Raw genomic sequence first — 19,571 nt, 5'->3', positions numbered from 1 at the left:
AGTTTCACACAAATATACACTTAGATTAGGTTAAAGTAGAATTTCTATCTTGTATAAAAAAAAAAAAAAAATTGTTAAACGACTCCATTTACTAAAACAAGCTCAAAAAGTCTAAAAATTGAATTATTTTTTGGGCTTGCCAAAAGCACACCACAATTGGTACTCACCCTAAACAAATTATATTTAAGTTATGCATTCTTTTTTCTAATATAAATGATCTTAATTGTCTTTTTTTAATCTTAAATTCGAACCTAGATATCTTTATAGCACCAAGAAATACAATTAATCTAAAGGTAATGACTCAAATAAACAACAATAACAATTCAAAAAGAAAAAAGAAAAAGAAAAAGAAATCTTCAATAACAAATTTTCTTAATTAGTTGTAAACAAAATAGCTTCTCAAAAAAAAAAAAAAAATTGTAAACAAAATAATTTGACTATAAAAAATCAAACTAAAAAAAGGAAGAAGAGAGATTCAAAATATAATCATCACATTTTAAAATCAAACCCTATCTATTATTAAAAAAATAAAAAAAACCCTTTCCCCCTTATTTTCCTCGAATATATGGATAAGTCATTGGAGTTCGGTCGGTTGGGATCAGTTTAACACCTCATCATCACTTTCTCCAGTTCCACCAGTTCCACTTCAGAACTTTGCAAAGGTACAACCGACATCAGCGCGCCTCCACACTCAAAGAGTACAATCAAGACACACAATTTCCCAAATTTTATTTTTAGTATATATAACAATAACTATATATATTGCAGTTCCGATTGAGGGTATCATCGTAATTCCACACCCCATCCCGTACAGTCGACGCGTTGTCCTACCGTATTTCTTTCTCCCCCACCTCCTTCAACCTCAATCCCCCGCCACACACAGACACAGACACAGAGATCAACAATTTTTCTAGGGTTTCCTCAATTTCAAATTTCAAAATTTCCCCCAAAATTCTCTAAGATTTAGGGTTTCTGATACATTTGAATCGGATTGGAATTGATCGTTGATCGGAGTTTCGTAGCTATGGATGTAGATAGCGGAAGCAAGAGAGTGTTTCAGAGACTAGGTGGGCCTGTGGAAAATTCCAAGAACTACCACCACGGCAACAACAACAACAGCAGCAGCCAAATCCAGAAAGTGTGTTACCATTGGCGAGCCGGGAATTGCAACCGCCATCCGTGTCCGTATCTTCACAGAGAACTACCTCCGCCACCCAACGGCTCCTCCAAGCGCGGCGGCGGCGGTGGTGGATTCTCCGATGACTACTCTTCTTCCTCCTCTTCCTTCTCCGGCCCACGCTCCTCCAGGCCCAATTACTCCAACACTTGGGGCCGAGCCCACGGCGGCGGCGGCGGCGGTGGTAATAGAACTCTTACGCGTAACAATAAGCCCACCGAGAAGGTTTCCAAGGTTTGTAATTTTTGGATCCAAGGGAACTGTGGTTATGGCGAAAAGTGCCGATACTTGCATTCTTGGAGCACCGGTGATAATTTTTCCATGGTGGCGCAGCTCGAGGGTCATCTAAAGGTTGTGCTTTTTAAGGGTATATGCGATTTTGATTGTTTTTTGGGGTTTTTGTTTTTGGGGTTTGATTTTGGATTTTGATGAACAGGTTGTGAGTGGGATCGCGTTGCCGTCGGATTCCAATTCGCTTTATACGGGGAGTAAAGACGAGACAGTGAGGGTTTGGGATTGTACAACTGGGCAGGTTGTTGTTTGCTTTTTTTATTTTTTATTTATTTGGGGTTTGATTATATATATATTTTTAATTAAGTTTGTGTTTGGTTGCTGGGAATTTATAGGAAGAGAAGGGAAATCTATAATTTGATCGTTAATTTTTACTTTTTATTTTTTTGTTTTGTACTAAGTAGTGATATGAAGTTGCACTAATTGAAACTAGGAAATAAGGGGCCACCTTCTTATGATAAAAAGATAAATTTGTTGTGAGAATTCGAAATTGAGTAATAGTGGTAAACTTAGATCTGTTCTTTTTGCACTGATGATTTTCATTGTCATCTGGTGCAATTGCTGTAGTGTATTATCAAATTTGAAAAATAGACTGTTTATTTTACCCCTGATTGGGATTAGTTTAACTCTCTCTCTCTCATGGTTCATTTGTTATGGTTTTACTATATTTCTTTGCAGTGTAAGGTAGTGATTCAACTTGGTGGTGAAGTAGGTTGTATGATCAATGAAGGCCATTGGGTCTTTGTTGGAATCCCAAATGCTGTCAAGGTAGGCAACCTCAAGTATTTGTTTTTAAAATTTATGGTGCGATGTAATGGTTCCTTTCTTTCCTTCTTTTATTAATTTTTTTTTTTGGGTGGGGGGGGGGGTTATATTAAGGTGTTACTGTTGTGAGCTTATTAGTGTTAGTATAACAAAATTCTCTCTCTTGGCCAAGCAGTGAGTAGAATAATATCGTGCTTAATGGGATTTTGATAATGATATTGCAGGCATGGAACACACTAACTAACTCTGAACTGAGTCTTACTGGACCTGTAGGACAAGTTTATGCCATGGTTGTGGGTAATGATTTGCTCTTTGCGGGTACACAGGTAATGTGGTACATGTGGACCCTTGGTTTTGTTGAAATTCAGATTTGATAGTTTGATTTGAATCAATCGTAATGAAAATCCATTGCATCTTTAGGGAGACATTCTGTCCCTGTGTGTTTGCTTGTGTATCCATTTTTCTTTGGTGTGTGTGTGGAATCGACATATTTTACTGGTATTTATTGGAGATTTTATTTGGTGCAGGATGGGTCTATATTGGCATGGAAGTTTAATGCAGGTACCAATACTTTTGAACCGGCTGCATCACTTACAGGTCATACCCACGGAGTTGTTTCATTAGTAGTTGGAGCTAATAGACTCTATTCTGGTTCTATGGACTGTTCTATAAGAGTAAGTTGGTTTCGATATCATTTTATTCTATGTATCTAATCTTTTTAGTGGTGTACTTTTAGAGTTTTATTTTAAAGAACACACAGTAGTTGCATTTGGAATGCATTTTTCCTGCTTTTTGAATTTTCTTTTCTTAAAAAATCATATGTGCCTTCTTGCAGGTCTGGAACCTTGAAACTTTGCAATGTGTACAGACACTAAAGGAGCATAGTTCAGTTGTGATGTCTGTTCTTTGTTGGGATCAGTTTCTTTTATCATGCTCATTAGACAAAACAATAAAGGTTGATGTCTCTAATGTTTATTTTATTTAATATATATGTATGTATATATCTCTAGATTTTTAATATGCACTAGAGCTACAAAGTTTTTATGTTGTTCCATTTTTGTTTTGTGCAGGTGTGGGTTGCTACAGAAAGTGGGAATTTGGAAGTAACATACACTCACAATGAAGACCATGTATGTGGTTTATGATATTTTATTTTTCCTTTTTGTGCATATTAAAATTTTATTTTTAAATAAGTTAGCTATATCAGAAATGAAGTTGGTGGTCTTGTCCATCCATTTAGTTGAATTCAGATGTTGATATTGATAAAAGTAGCATTTGATCTTCTTTCCTTCTTAGTATATTGTTGAAATTATCAAACTATCTTGGTTATATCAGAAATGAAGTTGGTGGAGGGTGATGAGGTCATGAGTTCAAATTATATTGCGAGATTATGTTCTATTGGTAAGCTACATTCTTGAACTCATGACCTCAACCTCCACCTAGAACTTATAAGGGGAGGAGGTGCCTTGCTATTGGAAGATCAATTTTCATTTGAAGGGAGATTACTTGCACATTATATTTTGAAACACTCCTGTGCTGTATCTGAAATTTTTAAGAGTTATTTTGAACTTTTAGGGTCTTTTCATAACCCAATATTATGAAAATGATGACTTATTTGTCAGATTAATCTGCATTTAGCATTCTAGGTGGCATGCTTTAGAGATCTGCAAGATTCAAGAAAATATAATATCAGTTTTCAATAAAAGCTGTTTTGTCCATGGTGGAATTCAGAGGATACTGAGGTAGTGTTTGGTAACTCTATTGGCCGAATGTATTCCAGTGGAGTGTATCCTACTAGAATGCATTATAGCATAATACATCTTTCCAAAAAATTACACTTGGTATTACGCCAAGACTTCTCTTAAAAAATAATTATGCTTAATGTAATTGTGTTTGGTTATGAATTAGTTTAGAATGCATTTGGATCTGATTGGGCTAAGTAAGAGATATGGGTCAGGTTGGGTTTATATCAAGGACCCATGGTGTTTTTTTTTTTTTTTTGCTGTGATTGCGGCATGGGGGATGATCCTCACGCGTGACAGTCTCCTTAAGCGAGGTTATAAGATATTAGGGTGGTGTTGTACGTGTCGGTGTAGTGGGGTGTCGTTATAGTGGGGAGTCGGTGGATCAACTATTGCTACACTTCACTGCTGCGTTCAAGTTGTGGAGGAATTGGGTTGGTAAGCATTTGTCCGACATTTGGAATTTAGTGCTGCTATTTTTGATGTGGACATTCTAAAGGGAACATAACATACACTTGAGGATGTAGAAAGTACAGGGACTCAATTGTTAGCTATGTTTATAGTAGGCTCTTTATTAGATTGGTATTGTGCAGGGGGTCTCACTAGTAACACCTCCATTCGAGAGTTCCTACCATTGTTGTTTTTCTGTATACAGGGACGGAACTAGGATTCGAAGTTTTTTTTTTTTGGGGGGGATGGGGGGGGGGGGGAGCTTAATATTAGTTCGTTGAATTTCATAACGCCCATTGACATCTTAATCCCATATTTGTGGACATAATCTATGATCATGTTGCAATGAACTAATACTTATTTCATCAGTAGCAATTCTTCAAAATGTTGTTTGATGATTTTCATAAAATAGGATATCAGTAATGACTTCTAATTTGTTTGTATTTTCTTTCAAAAAAATCAAACATTGTAGTTGACTTTCCCGTTATCTACAAATCATATAAGTCATATAAATTATAAGGATTGATTTACATGTACATAACATTCAAATAATTTCTTGACTTGTAAAGTCATGAGATTTTATCCAATGTAAAAATCAATGTTTATTTGGTTTTGTTTGGGACTAATTTTTGGAACAATGTATTTATTATAAGATAGGGAAATAATGAAGTATCAAAATAAATAGTAGAATGAGTAGTCTTCTTGTGTTATTTAGACATACCTTACACCTTTTTTTTTCTCAAATTTTTTCTGGATTAGTACAACTTTTATCATTAGTTACTTATCCTTTGAACCAAAAGTTGACACATATATACTCCATCTAGCACTATAGCAAAAACGTGCCACAACCCCCTCTATCCATTTAGGCTTTCACAAGTTAACCATTCACACAATATAACACAGCACAATTATTTTATTTTATTTCTATGAAAACGATAGCCACAGGTTCACACACTATTAGTTACTTGCATTTATCATTTGGCAAAACAAAAATTACTAACATAGCATTTATTGCAATTCAAGAGAGAGGGGAGAGCATAGACTAGAGTAGTGATCTGCAAAAAAAAAAAAAAAAAAAAAACAGATTCAAAGTGGCTTTCATCCTCATAAAAATTAAAAATTGGCTGAGGATCCACCTCACAAGCTCACATGACACATCTTAGAGAGTGCAGAGAGAGGGGGCTGAGGAGAGATTTCAGAGAAGAGAGAGGTCAGATTATAGAAGGAAGAGCCTGATCTGCTATATTGCCTGAAGGGTATTCTTGTTATCTAGATTTGTGATTTGTTTGATTGGTTTTTTTGGTTTGTCTGAAGTTTTTTTGGGACAACTGGGCAAAAGGGCAGGTCAGATATTTTTTCTATTTGGGTTTCATGGGTGAATTTGTTAGTTATTTTGGGGAGGGGGGGCCAAGTATATAAATTTTGGGATCATATTTTAATATTTTTATTTATATGCATACAAATAAAAAGATTTTTTGGGGGGGGGGGGGGGCATGCCCCCCCTCAGTCCTAGTGTAGTTCTGTCTCTGTCTGTATATAATTATGTCACTTGTAAATCTTCAGATTTTTCCATGTTCCTGGAACATGAAGTAGTCTCTTTGCAATATATATCTTTACCTATAAAAAATATTAAAAGGAAAAGGAGGGCCACACACTTCTGGTTAGTTTAGACATGACTTGCTTCTTATCCTCTCTCTCTCTCTCTCTCTCTCTCTCTCTCTCTCTGTGGGGAGCTTGGCCATTGCTGAACCATCCTGTCTCTCTTCCACCCTCCCTATTGGGGTTTTGGGTTCAAGGTTTGTTTTGAGTGGGTTTGTGGGATGTAGGTGGTTGCTTTGCCACTGTATTCGAGGATGCGGAAAGTACGAGGACTCAATTGATAGCAATTTTTCCCAAGCTCTTTATTTGATTGGTCTTGTGCATGGGGTTTCACTAATAGCAACTCCATTATGAGTTTATAAAGTTGCCATCATTCTGATTTCTGTACATAATACTGTTACTTTGTAATTCTTTAGACTCCTTTGTGTTCATTGTACATGAAGTAGTCTTATTTCAATAAAATGTCTCTTTAATTACCCCAAAACAAGAATCCTTCAGTTTTGAGGATTCTCATTTTAGCTTCCAAAAATGAAAAATGCATTCTTGTGTAAAAAAAAAAAAAGGTTACCAAACATGCACAAAAAGGCCAAATGTATTCTCATGCCTAGAAGTTTGTGTAATGCATTCCAAGTTGAGATAGCAAACATGGGCCAAGTAAATAGTACATTGCAAGCTTCAGTGTGGTTGAATATTAATGGGAGATAATAAACGTTAACAAATTGTTCTTTTTCCTTGACTGATGATTTTGCGAAAGATTACTTCTCTTGGAACATGTCAATTCGTTATGTATGAGTATGTGTGATCAAAAGGAATATGCAGTTTGTTTTGCATGTTTGTTGAAATTTCATTGAAGTATTGTCGTCTGTTGCTTCAGATAGATTTGTTTATGTGTGATCAAATGACTTCTGCTGTTTGTTTTTGGAATCAATTACTGAGTATATTGTCTTCTCACATCTAGATATACATCTTTCCCATGCTGGAATCAATTACTTCAAAATTTCTAATTCAGTTGTAATCTGTATGAATTGTTGAAACTCTCTGTGACCATGAGTGCCCCATAAGCTGGCAAATTAAAATGTAGAAGACCTTTTTATGTTCTTTTCATTTCTTCTTTGGGAAACCAAAACCATCCAGTTTTTGGGAATTATTTAATTCACATTGTGTCTAATTTCAGCATAAAAAGTTGCATTCAAAGAGTTGGGGGCTCCAGTAGACAAGAGTGAATTTCTTCACGGCTGCTTTGTAATCTTATTAGAGATTTTTAGTGTGGTCTGTGCAATATAAATCCAAACTGCTTTCAAGTGGAGCAAAATAATTTTCTGATTGGCCATATCTTGGCTGTATATCCATCCATCTTTGTTCCGCCATAAATCATGATCTCTCTTTGGAGTTCTTATCAGCTGAATTATCTTTCCGCCATAACCTTCAATGGATTGTTAGTAAGGCAGTCCATGTTTCAAGGGGAAAATTTAGAGTTCTATCAAAGTTCTGAGTCGTGATGTGCTGGACTATGATGGCTTTTGGAAATTTATGATTCTGGAAAAGGCTTTAAATTAAATATTTTTTGGATGGGATTCCATATAAGTTTATTCCTAAGCATACAATGAGGATCTGATGATTTGGATTATAGATTACGATGAGGTCTCCTCTTGGCTTGCATGTTCAGATCTGTAGGTGTTGATAAACTGTTGGAGGCTTAAAGATCGGCCATGATATTTCCTCTGTGCAAGGTTTTCTGTGCATGTATACTTCTTAAGTTGGTTTTCAAATAATAGGCTACTCGGCTCATTTTAGTAAAAAGGATCGTTGGAGCATTTGGATGCTAAGGATTTGTTTTAGAATTGGACCAAAAAAGATTGTTTTTAGTTCTGTTTGGGGGTATATGTGGTCGGCATTAGTTATGTTTAGGGGTGGAGGCTTTTGATCTTTAAGGTTGTTTAGGGGTGCCTTTGGCCCTTTGTAGGTGATGCATATATACTCAATTACTTGTTGAGCTTTTATACCAGAATTTGTGGGAAGGTCGTCCTGATTTTTGTGGTAATTTATTTTATTGTTTTGTGTGCGCATGCGTGTGGTTTGAGGGCAGTCCGATGGTATGAAACACCATCCCCGGGAACCTCTATTTCATGATATAATTCAACCATGAGTAATTTGACGTTGGTCTTTCACATGAATTTTTTTTTTTTTTTTTTTTTTCAGCAATCAGTGTACTTTCTCTCATTTTATATTTTTGCTTACCCCCCCTTCCCCCTAAAAAAGTTTTGGTTTTTGGTTGTTGATTTCTTTTAATTTATTTAGTACTTATATGTGTTTGGAGTAGGAAGTTATCTGAGATGAGGAAACAGTTGGTTGTGGATTCTTGTTTAGAAATTAGTGAATATGGCATTATTTGAAATGACATGTTATTGCCATTCTTTTTTTCTTTTTTATACTTGAAGTAAGATGTTGTGATTTAGTAATTAAATGTCGCATACATCTTGAAAGAGAGTTTCTTTTATATTGTAGTATAGTTGGTTTAATGAAGTTATGATTTTGTCTGCTGTAGGGGCTGCTTACACTCTGTGGGATGCATGATTTAGAATCCAAGCCCATCTTGCTATGCTCTTGCAATGATAACACTGTCCATCTTTATGATTTGCCATCGTGAGTATTTTCTTGGTTTTGACTTGTGTCCTCCATTTTATTTAATATTTTTGTTAGCATCTATTTGTGTTTTCAAGAACCTAATGAACCATTGTATATGTTTTCTGTTGGTCTATCTTGCTTTAGATTTTCCGAGAGAGGTAAAATTTATGCTAAACAGGAGGTTCGAGCAATTCAGATGGGTCCCGGAGGCCTGTTTTTTACTGGTGATGGAGCAGGTCAAGTGAAAGTGTGGCGGTGGTTGGCTGAATCAACTGCTACAACTCGATGAGTGGCATCAATTATATTGCCCTCTGCATTTTTCTCTTGATTATATTGATTAGTTGAGTTCGTTTTTCTTTTTGGGTCCCTTTGTAATTTGTGAGTTTACAGAAGGAATCATAAGTTGAGAAAGCTAGTTTTTGGGTTTAGTTTATAGTGGTAGTACCGTTGTATGTGTTCTCTGTTTCTCAGCACCAAAGCTGTTGTCTCCTTGCAGTGTGCCATAATTATGAAGGGCATTTTGGCTCCTATCAAGGCTGTAATATTTGACAAAATCATGATGAAAATTGAGCAAATATTCATATTGCTTACTGCAAGAAAATGTTAAAATGTGCATTGAGACTGAAATCTCATCGTGTTTCTGTACTTGATCATGTATACACCTTTTGTTTTGTTGATAGTTTGAATACAGGGACTTTTCCCCCCACCCTTTTTGGGTTCTTCTGAAGGCACGTGTCCTTCAGGGATGGTTTTGTAGACTTCAGACTTCAGAGCATAGTATGTTGGGTGTGTGATGAGTTGTGCATTGTGGGTTTGACTTGGATACAGGCAAAATACATAGAATTTAAAGTGGTACAGTATTATTCAGAGAGGTTCTGGTCACTGCTTGGAATTTTTTGAAGGATTCTTCGTTTGGGATGTTGTAATAGGTGGTGACATTGCTATCTTAGGCCAAAACATACAAGATGATGATGTTAATAGCAATTCACAACCCCATGATATGACCTGACTTTGATATTGTATTAATATTTTTCTACAAGCATTTTCCATTTCCAAAATCCTAAATCATTGCTTTATAGATTGTAAAATTGTCAGGAAATTGCTTTACCCGTGTCTTGCCTTGTTTGATATAATTCTCATGTAGTCGTGTGTTTTGTCAAGTTTTGTTTTCAAAACTAGTAGCAGACCCATGTGATATATGGGTATAAATTATTATTTAAGAAATGCTACGTTTATAACATTTTTACAACAAATCACAGGTACTTAGTTGTTACTGGTTGAAATTTGAAATTAACATTAAGATTATTTTTTTGCTCTAATACTAACAACTAGTAACAACTTGCCACTTAGGATTTGTTGTAAAAATGTTGTAGACATATCATTTCTCTTATTATTTTGTATTGTAATATAATATATAATTTTTTTTTCTAAATTTTTTTGAAGATAATTTATTTTCCCTAAAAATTAAATAATTTTAATTCGGTCCAATTAGGTCTAGTTTGGTCCACTCAGTCAATTTTGGTCCTCCTTTAGTCCATTTTAGACTAATTGGGTTTTAAATTGATTATTTTTGTAGGTTTTCTTTTCATGTTTATCTCAAAATTACTTTTTTTCCTTCATTTTTGAGTTAAAAAGTATGAGATTTTATTAAATTTGGGCTAAACTCTTTAGTTTTGAGTTAAAAAAATACAAAAAAAAAAAAAACTAAAATAGGCATTAGAAATTAGAAATATGAGCCCTAAAAATGCAATAAAAAAGATAAATATTCAAAAGTCTTATTCAGTCCATATTGGTTCTATTTGGTCTATTTTGTCATCTTCAGTCCAATTTGGTCCAATTCGGTCCATTCAGTCTTATTGAATCAACTTCGGTTTAATTTGGTCCATTCAGTTCACATTGGCCCTTATTCTGTCTACTTCGGTCTAATTCGGTCCATTCAGTCCACATTGGCTCTATTTGGTCGACATTGGTCCTATTTTGTCCTCTTCGGTCAATTCTATCCACTTTGGTCATATTCGGTCAATTATGTGTACTTTGGCTCTGTTTCGTCCTATTCGGTCCATTCTGTTCACTTTGTTCCACTTTAGTCCTATTCGGACCATTTGGACTTATTCGGTCCATTTTGTCCATTATGTCCTATTCAGTCTACATTGCTCCTATTCGGTCCAGTCTGTCCACTTCAGTTCTATTCGATCCAATTTGGTTCTGTTCAGTCCATTCTGTCCACTTCAGTCCTATTCGGTTCACCTTGTTCCTATTTGGTCGTATTCTCTCCATTTGGTCCACTTTTTTCCATTTGATCCAATTCAGTCCATTCAAATCATTCAGTTCATGTTGGTCCACTTCGATTTATTTTTGTGCACTTACATAATAGGAAAAGACATGTTTGGGTTGAAAGCACCTAATTTAAATCCAAATTTATTAAAAAATAAAATAAATCTCAAACTCATAATATCAAAATCTTAAACATAACATTTATTGTTACTACGCTTTTATTGAGCCTCAAAACTCATATCAAACTTACACTAAATATGTATAATTTATTCTATAAATTTTATTGTGTGAGAGAGAGAGAGAGAGAGAGTACTTGTGATGGGGAACTAAAAAATACAACACCAAAAATGTATGAACCCAAAATAGAGTTTTAAAAAATTACAATGATTCATCAATATAAAGTAGAGTTGCAAGAAATAATAAAAAATCAAGAGAAAGAGAATAAACACTTTTTCAAGAGAGAATAATAAGAATTTTATAGAAAATAATATGAGAAGAAAAAAAGTAAAAAAAAAAAAAAATATTATCCAAGTCATGTTATGTAATAAAACAACATTATATTTGTGGTGGTATGGCCTGCAGCAAAATAAAGATTGTTGGGCTTGGACCCCCAATTAATTTGTATGTTGCATTAGGTATAGCCCAAAATGAGAGATCCCAAGAGAAGTTTGGGATGGTGGATGATGAAGATGAACGGTTGTGAAGTGGTTCTAAAAATCTACTGCTCGAGGAAGATTTCAAACAATCAAGGTGTCTTGAGTTGGATCACCTTTCCCAAGTATTAGATGATGATTCCTTTCTTTCTCTCATGTTTTTTTCTCCCCTAAAAAAAAAATTCCAACTCCTTACCTTGGCCTTCTCCTTTGTTTTTATACCCTTATATTAGTGGACCAGTCGTGATGAGAGAATATTCTGCATGCGTGTGGGTCCCTCCACTCGCAGAGTCTGGGTGGCCCTCTAGGTCTACGTTACTATTCCAGCATGTTTAATCTGTATTAGGGAGTGAGACCCAATGTTCTGCTACTGAAATGATTTCTTAGTAACTTGTGTTTGATGCTGAATCTTGTGCTTGGCTGGCAGACTCCCTCAGGGCATTACTTCCCTTCCTTGGACTAATGGGGTTTGCTCGGATACTATAGAGAATGCAATAGCCTAGGTAATTCAGCTCTGGCCTTCTGTTTGTGGGACGGGCCTATGTTTGATGATGGTTCTTGGCCTAGGTTTGGCATGGGCCAAACTTTGTTCTACCACAATATTCTTATATGCCATCTTTATAATGCAATATGATAACATTTATGAAATCAAAGAGAATAAAAAAGATAACTTAAAACACAAAACTAAATCACATCAACCCAAAGTAGAGTTTCAAATAATACAAACATTCATCAACTTAAAGTAACAAATGCAAGAAAAATATTAAAAAAAAAATCCACCAAAAAAGAAAAAAAAATGAGAGAGAGAGAAAGGGAGAAATAACATTTTGTGTGTGAAAAAACTATGAATAGAATAGAAAAGAGAATTGTAAATTTATAGCAAGAGGAGGGAAAATAAGAAAAGTAAAAAAATAAAGGAAGATAAAGGGATAGAGGAAAAGTGATATTAAGGTAGATAGCAGTGGAGAGATGAAAAGGTAAAAAAGAGGGGAAAAGTTAGAAAAGGTATAACAAAAAGTTAGGAAATTAATAAGGAAAAAAAGAAGAATTAAAAATAAGAGAGAATGTTGAAAATAGGTGGATGATGTGACCATTGATGTGGCTCAACAGGAGCGTAGTAACAATAAATGTAACACTTCAGCTTATATATATATATATATATATATATATAACAACCATTAAAAATAAGACAACGTTTAGCTACTGTAGCCTAAGACTACAACTTTATTTAATATCTTTTTATTATATGTGAATTTTGACAAATCAACCATTGAATTACATTTTCTTTTTATAACCTCCATGCTTGCAAAATTTCTAAAAAATTAAAAATCAATAGCTATGTCATCAATAAATTGTTTAAATTTCAAGCTTTTGTACTTTAAAATTATGCATAAACATGCAATCCAATGGTTAGATTTTTGAAATATGTAGTAATGTTAATGATAATAAGCAGGTTATGGCCTTAGGTTGCAACCAATTTTATAGCTAAACTTTATCCTTAAAAATATTGCTTGCATTTCATGCCACATTAGTCTGTGTTAAGCTTAATGTCTTAAGGGTGGATGTTCAGTATGGTATTCAAAGATTTTAAGAGGAACTGACAGAACTTGGTTTCCCAGTTTCTATGGTCAGCAAAAAGCCATCCTACGACTAAGACACCACATTGTGGCCTTGGCCTAGGGGGAACAGATTTTAGGTTCATATTTTTAGGGACACAGATCTCATCAACTCAGGTTTCAACGACCCAACTCAAAGCAACTGTTTGCACCAACCAAACTTGGATATACCTGAGTCAGACCTAAACCTTTGTAAACAGTGCACACAATTCCCACTTCTACAGGGTTTGGAACAGAGAGTTTCTTCATTCAATATTATAAGGGACTGATCAACTTGAGAGATACTTTTTTTGCAATCTCTTAAAGCACTAAGAAAACAAGAGTACATGTGGACTCGAGAAATTGAAAATCTCTCTTCAATCCCATAGATTATCAGGCTTTGTCAAGCTTCATTCTTATCCTTACATTTCACTTATCCCCTTTCTATCAGCCCTCATCTGTTGAAGAAACCTATTCATCAGCACAAGGTGTAGGTTTACAATCATAATGGTTAAAATAGAAGAATTTAACGATCTTCTACTAAATGAATGCTAAAATACCTCTGTCAAAATACAAAAAAATTTGAAAGCAAGAGGAAAATAATTATTCACTGTAAGAACAAGTTTTTATACAAGCCACTAGCTGAGATAATTATTTATATTCATAAGCTAGTATTTTCTCTTTCTTCCTCTTTTAATTATAACAAGTAAACTGAGTTCTATGTTCATGCAAAGCCGGTCCCATAATCCCATAGGCAATGGCAGACTTTATAGATTAAACATGACCTTAATTGCATTACCACCACCAGCACTAGTTTCAAAGGCTTCTTCCACCTCTTTCTGAGAGAACCCAAACCTGTGGGTTATAACGGGCTTCACGTCGATCTTACCACTACTTATAAACTCAAGGCATAGCGGCCATGTGTTCTTATAACGGATGATGCCAACCACATCAACCTCCCTATAAGAAATAGAAAACCATAGCTGTTAGTTACCAAAAAATCAAAGAGTGAAAAAGTAAACTCATTTTTGCAAATTCATATGATTATATGATACAAATTTCACTTTCAAAACTTTCTCCAAATTCTCGAGACATCCTAACTCCTAGCTGACATTCTTATTGTACACTGTTTAAAAAATTATGCCTATTTATAGTGAGTAGTGACTACTACTCAAATGATTGACAGACTTATCAATTCTTCCAAATAATAATTTAAATGCAAATATCTGCCCTTTCCCTTTTCCATTACATCCAATTCTTATACTCCAACCAGAACTAATACCAAATTTTCCATCACTATTTCAAATATCTTGCAAACTTTCCAATTTGTATGATGAGGCTCCAATTTTCACATAAATTATTCAAAAGACCTTAATTATTGGTAAACTCTGAATAATTTCTCAACACAAAAATGGTTGTTCATGATTAAATCAAATACCTCACAGCAGCTGGAGTGAGTGGGATAGTCATCTCACCATGACCAATTCCCACAAGGCAAACTTTTCCACCTGCACGAGTGGCGCTCAGTGCTGTTGACGTGGTTTTGTTGAAGCCTGCACAATCAAAACTCACATCGACTCCAGCTTCCATAGCTTTTTGTATCTGTGATACTTCTTCAGCAACATCCTGTAAAATAATGAAGTTAAAAATAGCAATGGAGACTTCTAGCAACAACCACTAGAAGAGACATGGATCCTCAACATTATCGATACTAAAGGAAGAACAATGAACCAAAGCTTTATAAGAGCAGATAAAAACTGATACAAGATGGATTTAGTATAAAACTGAAGAAGCTGTACATCATTGGTTTTAATTTCTTTTATCCCTCTTTCAACAAAAGAAGAATATGAATAAGGATCAATTTTGAGAATAAAAGAAAAAGGTTAAAATTTTAAAATCATTAGGAAAAAAAGAAAAAGAAAAAGAAAAGCTTGATTGAAAGTTTGATCTAACTAACAGAGCCATCCTTCTTTTCATGTTAGAAGCAATAACAACATTTTTATTTGTGTGAGTTAGAGGCTGCGAAGGAGTGAAAAAAATTGTCAAAAACTTATTTTGTAACTTTAATCAAAGAACTGAGATTGACTAAGGAGGTCAGATCTTCAGGATATGGTCCTTTCCTATATTGCACAATAAAACTTGAAAACAGTAATGAAAATTGAGCAATTTTACAAGATGAAGATATTGTCATGTTGTTTTCCTTTTAAAAGGGGGTGGGACTTGGGAGTGGGAGATGGATCTGATGCACACTGCATAAAATTAACTTGTAGAAAATTGTATAAACTAGAATAATGAAAACCTGAATATTTGGTGAAACTTTAACAATCTCATCTGCACCAAGCTCTTTTGCCACAGCTAAACGGTGATCATCCACATCCACGATAACAATTCTGGGTGCCCCAAAAGCACGAGCTGCTAGCGTTGTAACAAGCCCCATGGGTCCAGCTCCCATGACCAAAACATTTGTTTCAGGACCAATATTTGCTCGTCGGCAAGCATGAACACCAACACTTAAGGGTTCACACATAGCCCCTTCCTCCAGGCTGACATTGTCTGGCAGTTTAAAGCATAGGTCTGCAGGATGAACCACCTGTGAATAGAAAGATGCATCTCAGACAAAGCCTGTAGCTGCACTATAAATTTATTTCATCACATTCAATACTACACATGCCCCCTGCAACTAGGAACATGTGATACACCACTTATATATGCTGAATAGAGTATTATGATTAAGTGTGGAAGGTAAAATCACAAATGAAGGTCCATGATCATGAATTTCTATTTGAGCTGTTGATACATGAAAGGAAACAAGGTTATGTAACTTAAAATTGAAGTAACCAGTGTGCTTTTACAAATGACCAGATATGGAATAATAATAGGCATAAAATGTGATTTGTGTTGTGCTGGGGCAAGAGCATGTTAAAAATAATAGTCCAATATATTTCTATATTCAGATTTTAGCAATGCATTGTTTTGAAATGCAGCAAATTTTGACCTGATTTGCAAGAGAACCATGGACAGGTGGAGTGGCGAAAGACTTCATATCCGGGCACAGATTGTACCGACCTTCCTTGCAAAGGTTGCATCGCCAGCAACTGATCCCTGGCTCCAATGCCACGCGGTCACCAGGCACCAGCTTCTTCACCTCACTCCCAACTTCCTCTATGATCCCAGCACATTCATGCCCAATTACCATGGGTTCTTTAACTATAAAATCTGCACATCTCAAGGTCTGAAAATACATGGAACATTCAAAATGGGGCATTAGACACTCAATCCTTTTCTTATATCTTCTCCAAGTCAAACTATTTCTTCTTAGCATTATTGCATTTGGTTAGTAAGAAAATGGAAGAAATGGTCATGTGCAATGCAAAAATAACAACCTACCATTCGTGCCAAAACTTTGGAGTTGGGTATGGATTGTTGATAGACTAATCAGGGTTGGTCACGTAATTTTTTTTCTCATTCTACCCTATCCAAAGTCCTACTATTTTCCACTACCTTAATTGACATGTTCTTTTTTACTATTTTCACTAAAGTCCTACTATTTTCCACTACCTTAATTGATATGTTCTTTTTTACTATTTTCACTAAGGGAAACTCTAGTGGCACACCCATACCCACACTCAAATCCACAACAAACTTATGTGTCAACCTATGATTGGCGCACCAAATCCATTTTTTCACAAAGTGTAATCCAACCGTATGTTGACACTCAAACATGTTGTGAGATTGAGTGTGCATGTAGACGGACTATTCCACTAATGTTATTTTATGTTTTCGTCTATAATAAAAAAGAAGAAGAAGAAACAACTAAGTCAAAAAGGTGTACTAAGATTCAAATTTCAACAATGAAGTCTTATCTTTTCCTTAATATTTTATTTTTCTCAGCAACCCAGCAGATGCTAATCCAACTAATCACAACTCAATTAAAATATTATAAATTAATACAGATAAGAAAAAATAAAGCTAACTGAATTGTGTTTACCTTGAGGTAGTGAACATCACTGGCACAGATACCAACAGCTTTCATCCTAATTTTAACATCATGTGGTCCTAAAATCCTCAAAAAAAAAAAAAAAACCATAGAAATAGCCAGGTCAAAAAGAATCAAGCAAAAGGGTTATCCATAAATTGATCAAAGAAATAAATACTTCAAAAAAAAAAGAAAGAAAGTGAAGAGCTGCGTAACTTCAATCACACTGATTAAACTGACTCAAAAAAAAAAAGTTTGATTAATTAAAAAAAGTGATATACCAAGAGGAGGAAGCTTGAAAGGCTGAATCTTGAGGGTGTTGATACCAAGAAGCCAAGCAGCCATGTTCTCTTCTTCACCATCTTTGGCTTCTCCTGCATTCCCATGTGACATTCCTCCCTTACCCATTTGCTCTCTCTCTCTCTCTCTCTCTCACACACACACACACACTGAGTCTGATATAGAAAATATCTGGACAGTGAGGTGTAGATGGTTCTTTCTGTGTTTAGAAGAACACAACGCAACAGAAGGTGGTCGTCCAGATGATGACTCAGACATTGTAGATAACCCACGTGGTTTTGTATTAAAACAAAATAATAAAAAAAAAACTCAATTATTATCATGGAGAATGTTAACCAGCACCGCCTGGTGCTGGTTAAGTGCAGAAAAGACAAAAAAAAAATTTGTCAAAAAAAACCCCAAAAAAAAATCTAAATAGTACCAACAAAATTGAAAAAATGACAGTTAGGAAAAAGTAAAAAATTTTTGTGGTTAACGTGCACCTTGATGTGCCCATTAACACAACTCTATTATTATTATTATTTTTTTGATACAAGGTAGAATTCTACACTAATTTAATTTAAGTGTATATGTGTGTGAAATTTTCCTGAAGACTTGAACCCCGACCTTAAAAGTGGAATTTTTTTATTTAGTACCTCACAAAGATGTGGGCCCCACAATGTGTGGGTCCTGCCTCCATGTGAGGTACTCAACATATATGCAGGGTACATAATATACCCCCTCTTTTTTTGGGTTATAAATAAGACTGTGGGCGTTAATGTAGCTAATCATGATAAGGTTTCCTAGAAAATTAACGAGTGTCACAGTACATTGGATAAGTTCAGTATTTTTTTTTTGATAGGAAGTTCCGTATTTTTATTGTAACAAGCAGGCTTTTTTTAGAGAATATTTTAATTAAAAGAGTATTCGTTTATTAATTTTTGTTATTTTTAATATAGTAGACTAGTTAAGATTCTTTCTTATTGGACATACTTTTACACCCATTAATAAAAGCCTTTGAGCTTATCAGATTACATGATCCTCCCTCTATGGTATTCACTGCCACATCTATCTATATATTACTAAAAGCTGAAGCGTAGCGATTAATGCTGCTACTCTTACGTTGCGCCACATCAGCTGCCGTCATTTTTTTTAAAATATAATTTGTCCTACAAATTTAAAATGATTTTTACAATTTTCAGCCCTATAAATGTAGCCCACTACTTATTTATTTACTTTCACTATCACCTTATAATAAATGCAGCCCACTACTTATATATTTACTTCCACTGTCACCCTATAATAAATCTGTATAATTAATCCTACTTACCTCTTATTTATTTAGTTCCACTATCAAGCCCAATCCAAAACCTTTTTAGTTCAGTTTTAGGGCTTTGTGTGAGCCTTTTCAGCTTAAAGGAAAAAAAAAAAAAAAAAAAAAAAAAAAACGAAGTCTTTCAAGCTTTAGGTTTATTTATTTATTTTCCAATTTTGTTATTGTGGTGTCAGAGAATTTGTGACCCTGGCCCACTCTACATTAGGGCCCAAGGCTCGAGCCGAGAAGATGCATTGCCGAGGATATACAATGAAAGTCCAAAATAGCCTAGAAATATAGCCGAGGATAATTCTGTCCTCGGCATCCCAAAGCGCTCCTGAAAGAAAGGGCAAGTACGGTATAGGAACAGTTTAGCGAAAAGCCGAACACCGCCACATTGATGGAGAAAGGACCCCTGGACAATATGGAGACAAAGGACAAAGGAAAGACTGTCATTACTGCAATTAAATATTCTGCACTTGACAGAGCAATACTTTTCAGCTTTTACAACCACCCCCAACCACTTTGGGTATGGGCTGATGGGACAAGTATCAGCCCTGGAACACTGAACCTACATGTGAACGTTGGAGGAAGAGTAAATGCTAATATAAAAAGGAAAGAGAAGCAATTCAGGGAGGGGGGGAAAAATCGTCTCCCAGGCCATGAAACCCTAAAAAAAAAAAAAAATAAGAACATGAAGCTCCTCGACGAGGTCTAAGGACCGGAGCCATTTAGGTCATATCGGAAGAAGGTCTTGCTAGACACGCCAGGTTCACCCTCGTGCAAATTGCTATAGAAATCCTGACTAACCACTATCTGGTGATCAAGGC

At 35.1% G+C, this 19,571-nt stretch overlaps 3 protein-coding genes across 5 annotated transcripts in view; 2 read left to right on the top strand and 1 right to left on the bottom strand.

The window, feature by feature from the left end:
- Positions 1-602: 602 nt before the first annotated feature.
- Positions 603-9,294, top strand: LOC115959833 (zinc finger CCCH domain-containing protein 48-like). Its single transcript, XM_031078436.1, has 9 exons — positions 603-1,528; positions 1,614-1,709; positions 2,147-2,236; positions 2,458-2,559; positions 2,761-2,907; positions 3,069-3,188; positions 3,304-3,363; positions 8,570-8,667; positions 8,794-9,294. The coding sequence occupies exons 1-9, from the start codon at positions 1,025-1,027 to the stop codon at positions 8,936-8,938; spliced, it is 1,362 nt and encodes a 453-aa protein (XP_030934296.1). The 5' UTR covers positions 603-1,024; the 3' UTR covers positions 8,939-9,294.
- A 1,922-nt stretch (positions 9,295-11,216) lies between these two features.
- Positions 11,217-19,571, top strand: part of LOC115960268 (L-idonate 5-dehydrogenase-like) — a 24,690-nt gene continuing 16,335 nt past the window's right edge. Inside the window, exon 1 of the mRNA XM_031079064.1 lies at positions 11,217-11,233. The gene's annotated coding sequence lies outside the window, so the exon portion shown is untranslated. The remainder of the gene's footprint in view (positions 11,234-19,571) is intronic.
- Positions 13,878-19,571, bottom strand: part of LOC115960266 (sorbitol dehydrogenase) — a 16,728-nt gene continuing 11,034 nt past the window's right edge. Inside the window, exons 2-7 of one of the 3 annotated variants that reach the window (XM_031079062.1) lie at positions 17,429-17,581; positions 17,160-17,227; positions 16,167-16,403; positions 15,471-15,761; positions 14,610-14,797; positions 13,878-14,131 (exon numbers count right to left, since the gene is read on the bottom strand). In XM_031079062.1, the coding sequence (XP_030934922.1) occupies positions 13,939-14,131; positions 14,610-14,797; positions 15,471-15,761; positions 16,167-16,403; positions 17,160-17,227; positions 17,429-17,555 (1,104 nt within the window). In that variant the 5' untranslated portion in view covers positions 17,556-17,581 and the 3' untranslated portion in view covers positions 13,878-13,938. Of the gene's footprint in view, positions 14,132-14,609; positions 14,798-15,470; positions 15,762-16,166; positions 16,404-17,159; positions 17,236-17,428; positions 17,587-19,571 lie in introns of those variants that run through there. The other 2 variants (XM_031079061.1, XM_031079063.1) reach the window with 2 other exon arrangements.

This window comes from Quercus lobata, chromosome 9 (assembly GCF_001633185.2).
Source record: "Quercus lobata isolate SW786 chromosome 9, ValleyOak3.0 Primary Assembly, whole genome shotgun sequence".
Classification (NCBI taxonomy): domain Eukaryota; kingdom Viridiplantae; phylum Streptophyta; class Magnoliopsida; order Fagales; family Fagaceae; genus Quercus; species Quercus lobata.
This window is presented reverse-complemented; position numbering and strand designations above follow the sequence as displayed.

What these genes read in the sequence shown, in the direction of transcription:
- LOC115959833 (XM_031078436.1), top strand. Translation starts at nt 1,025, where the DNA reads ATGGATGTAGATAGCGGAAGCAAGAGAGTGTTTCAGAGACTAGGTGGG. An exon ending in GAATCCCAAATGCTGTCAAG is followed by an intron (nt 2,237 to 2,457) that starts GTAGGCAACCTC and finishes ATGATATTGCAG; the next exon opens with GCATGGAACACACTAACTAA. An exon ending in CATCTTTATGATTTGCCATC is followed by an intron (nt 8,668 to 8,793) that starts GTGAGTATTTTC and finishes ATCTTGCTTTAG; the next exon opens with ATTTTCCGAGAGAGGTAAAA.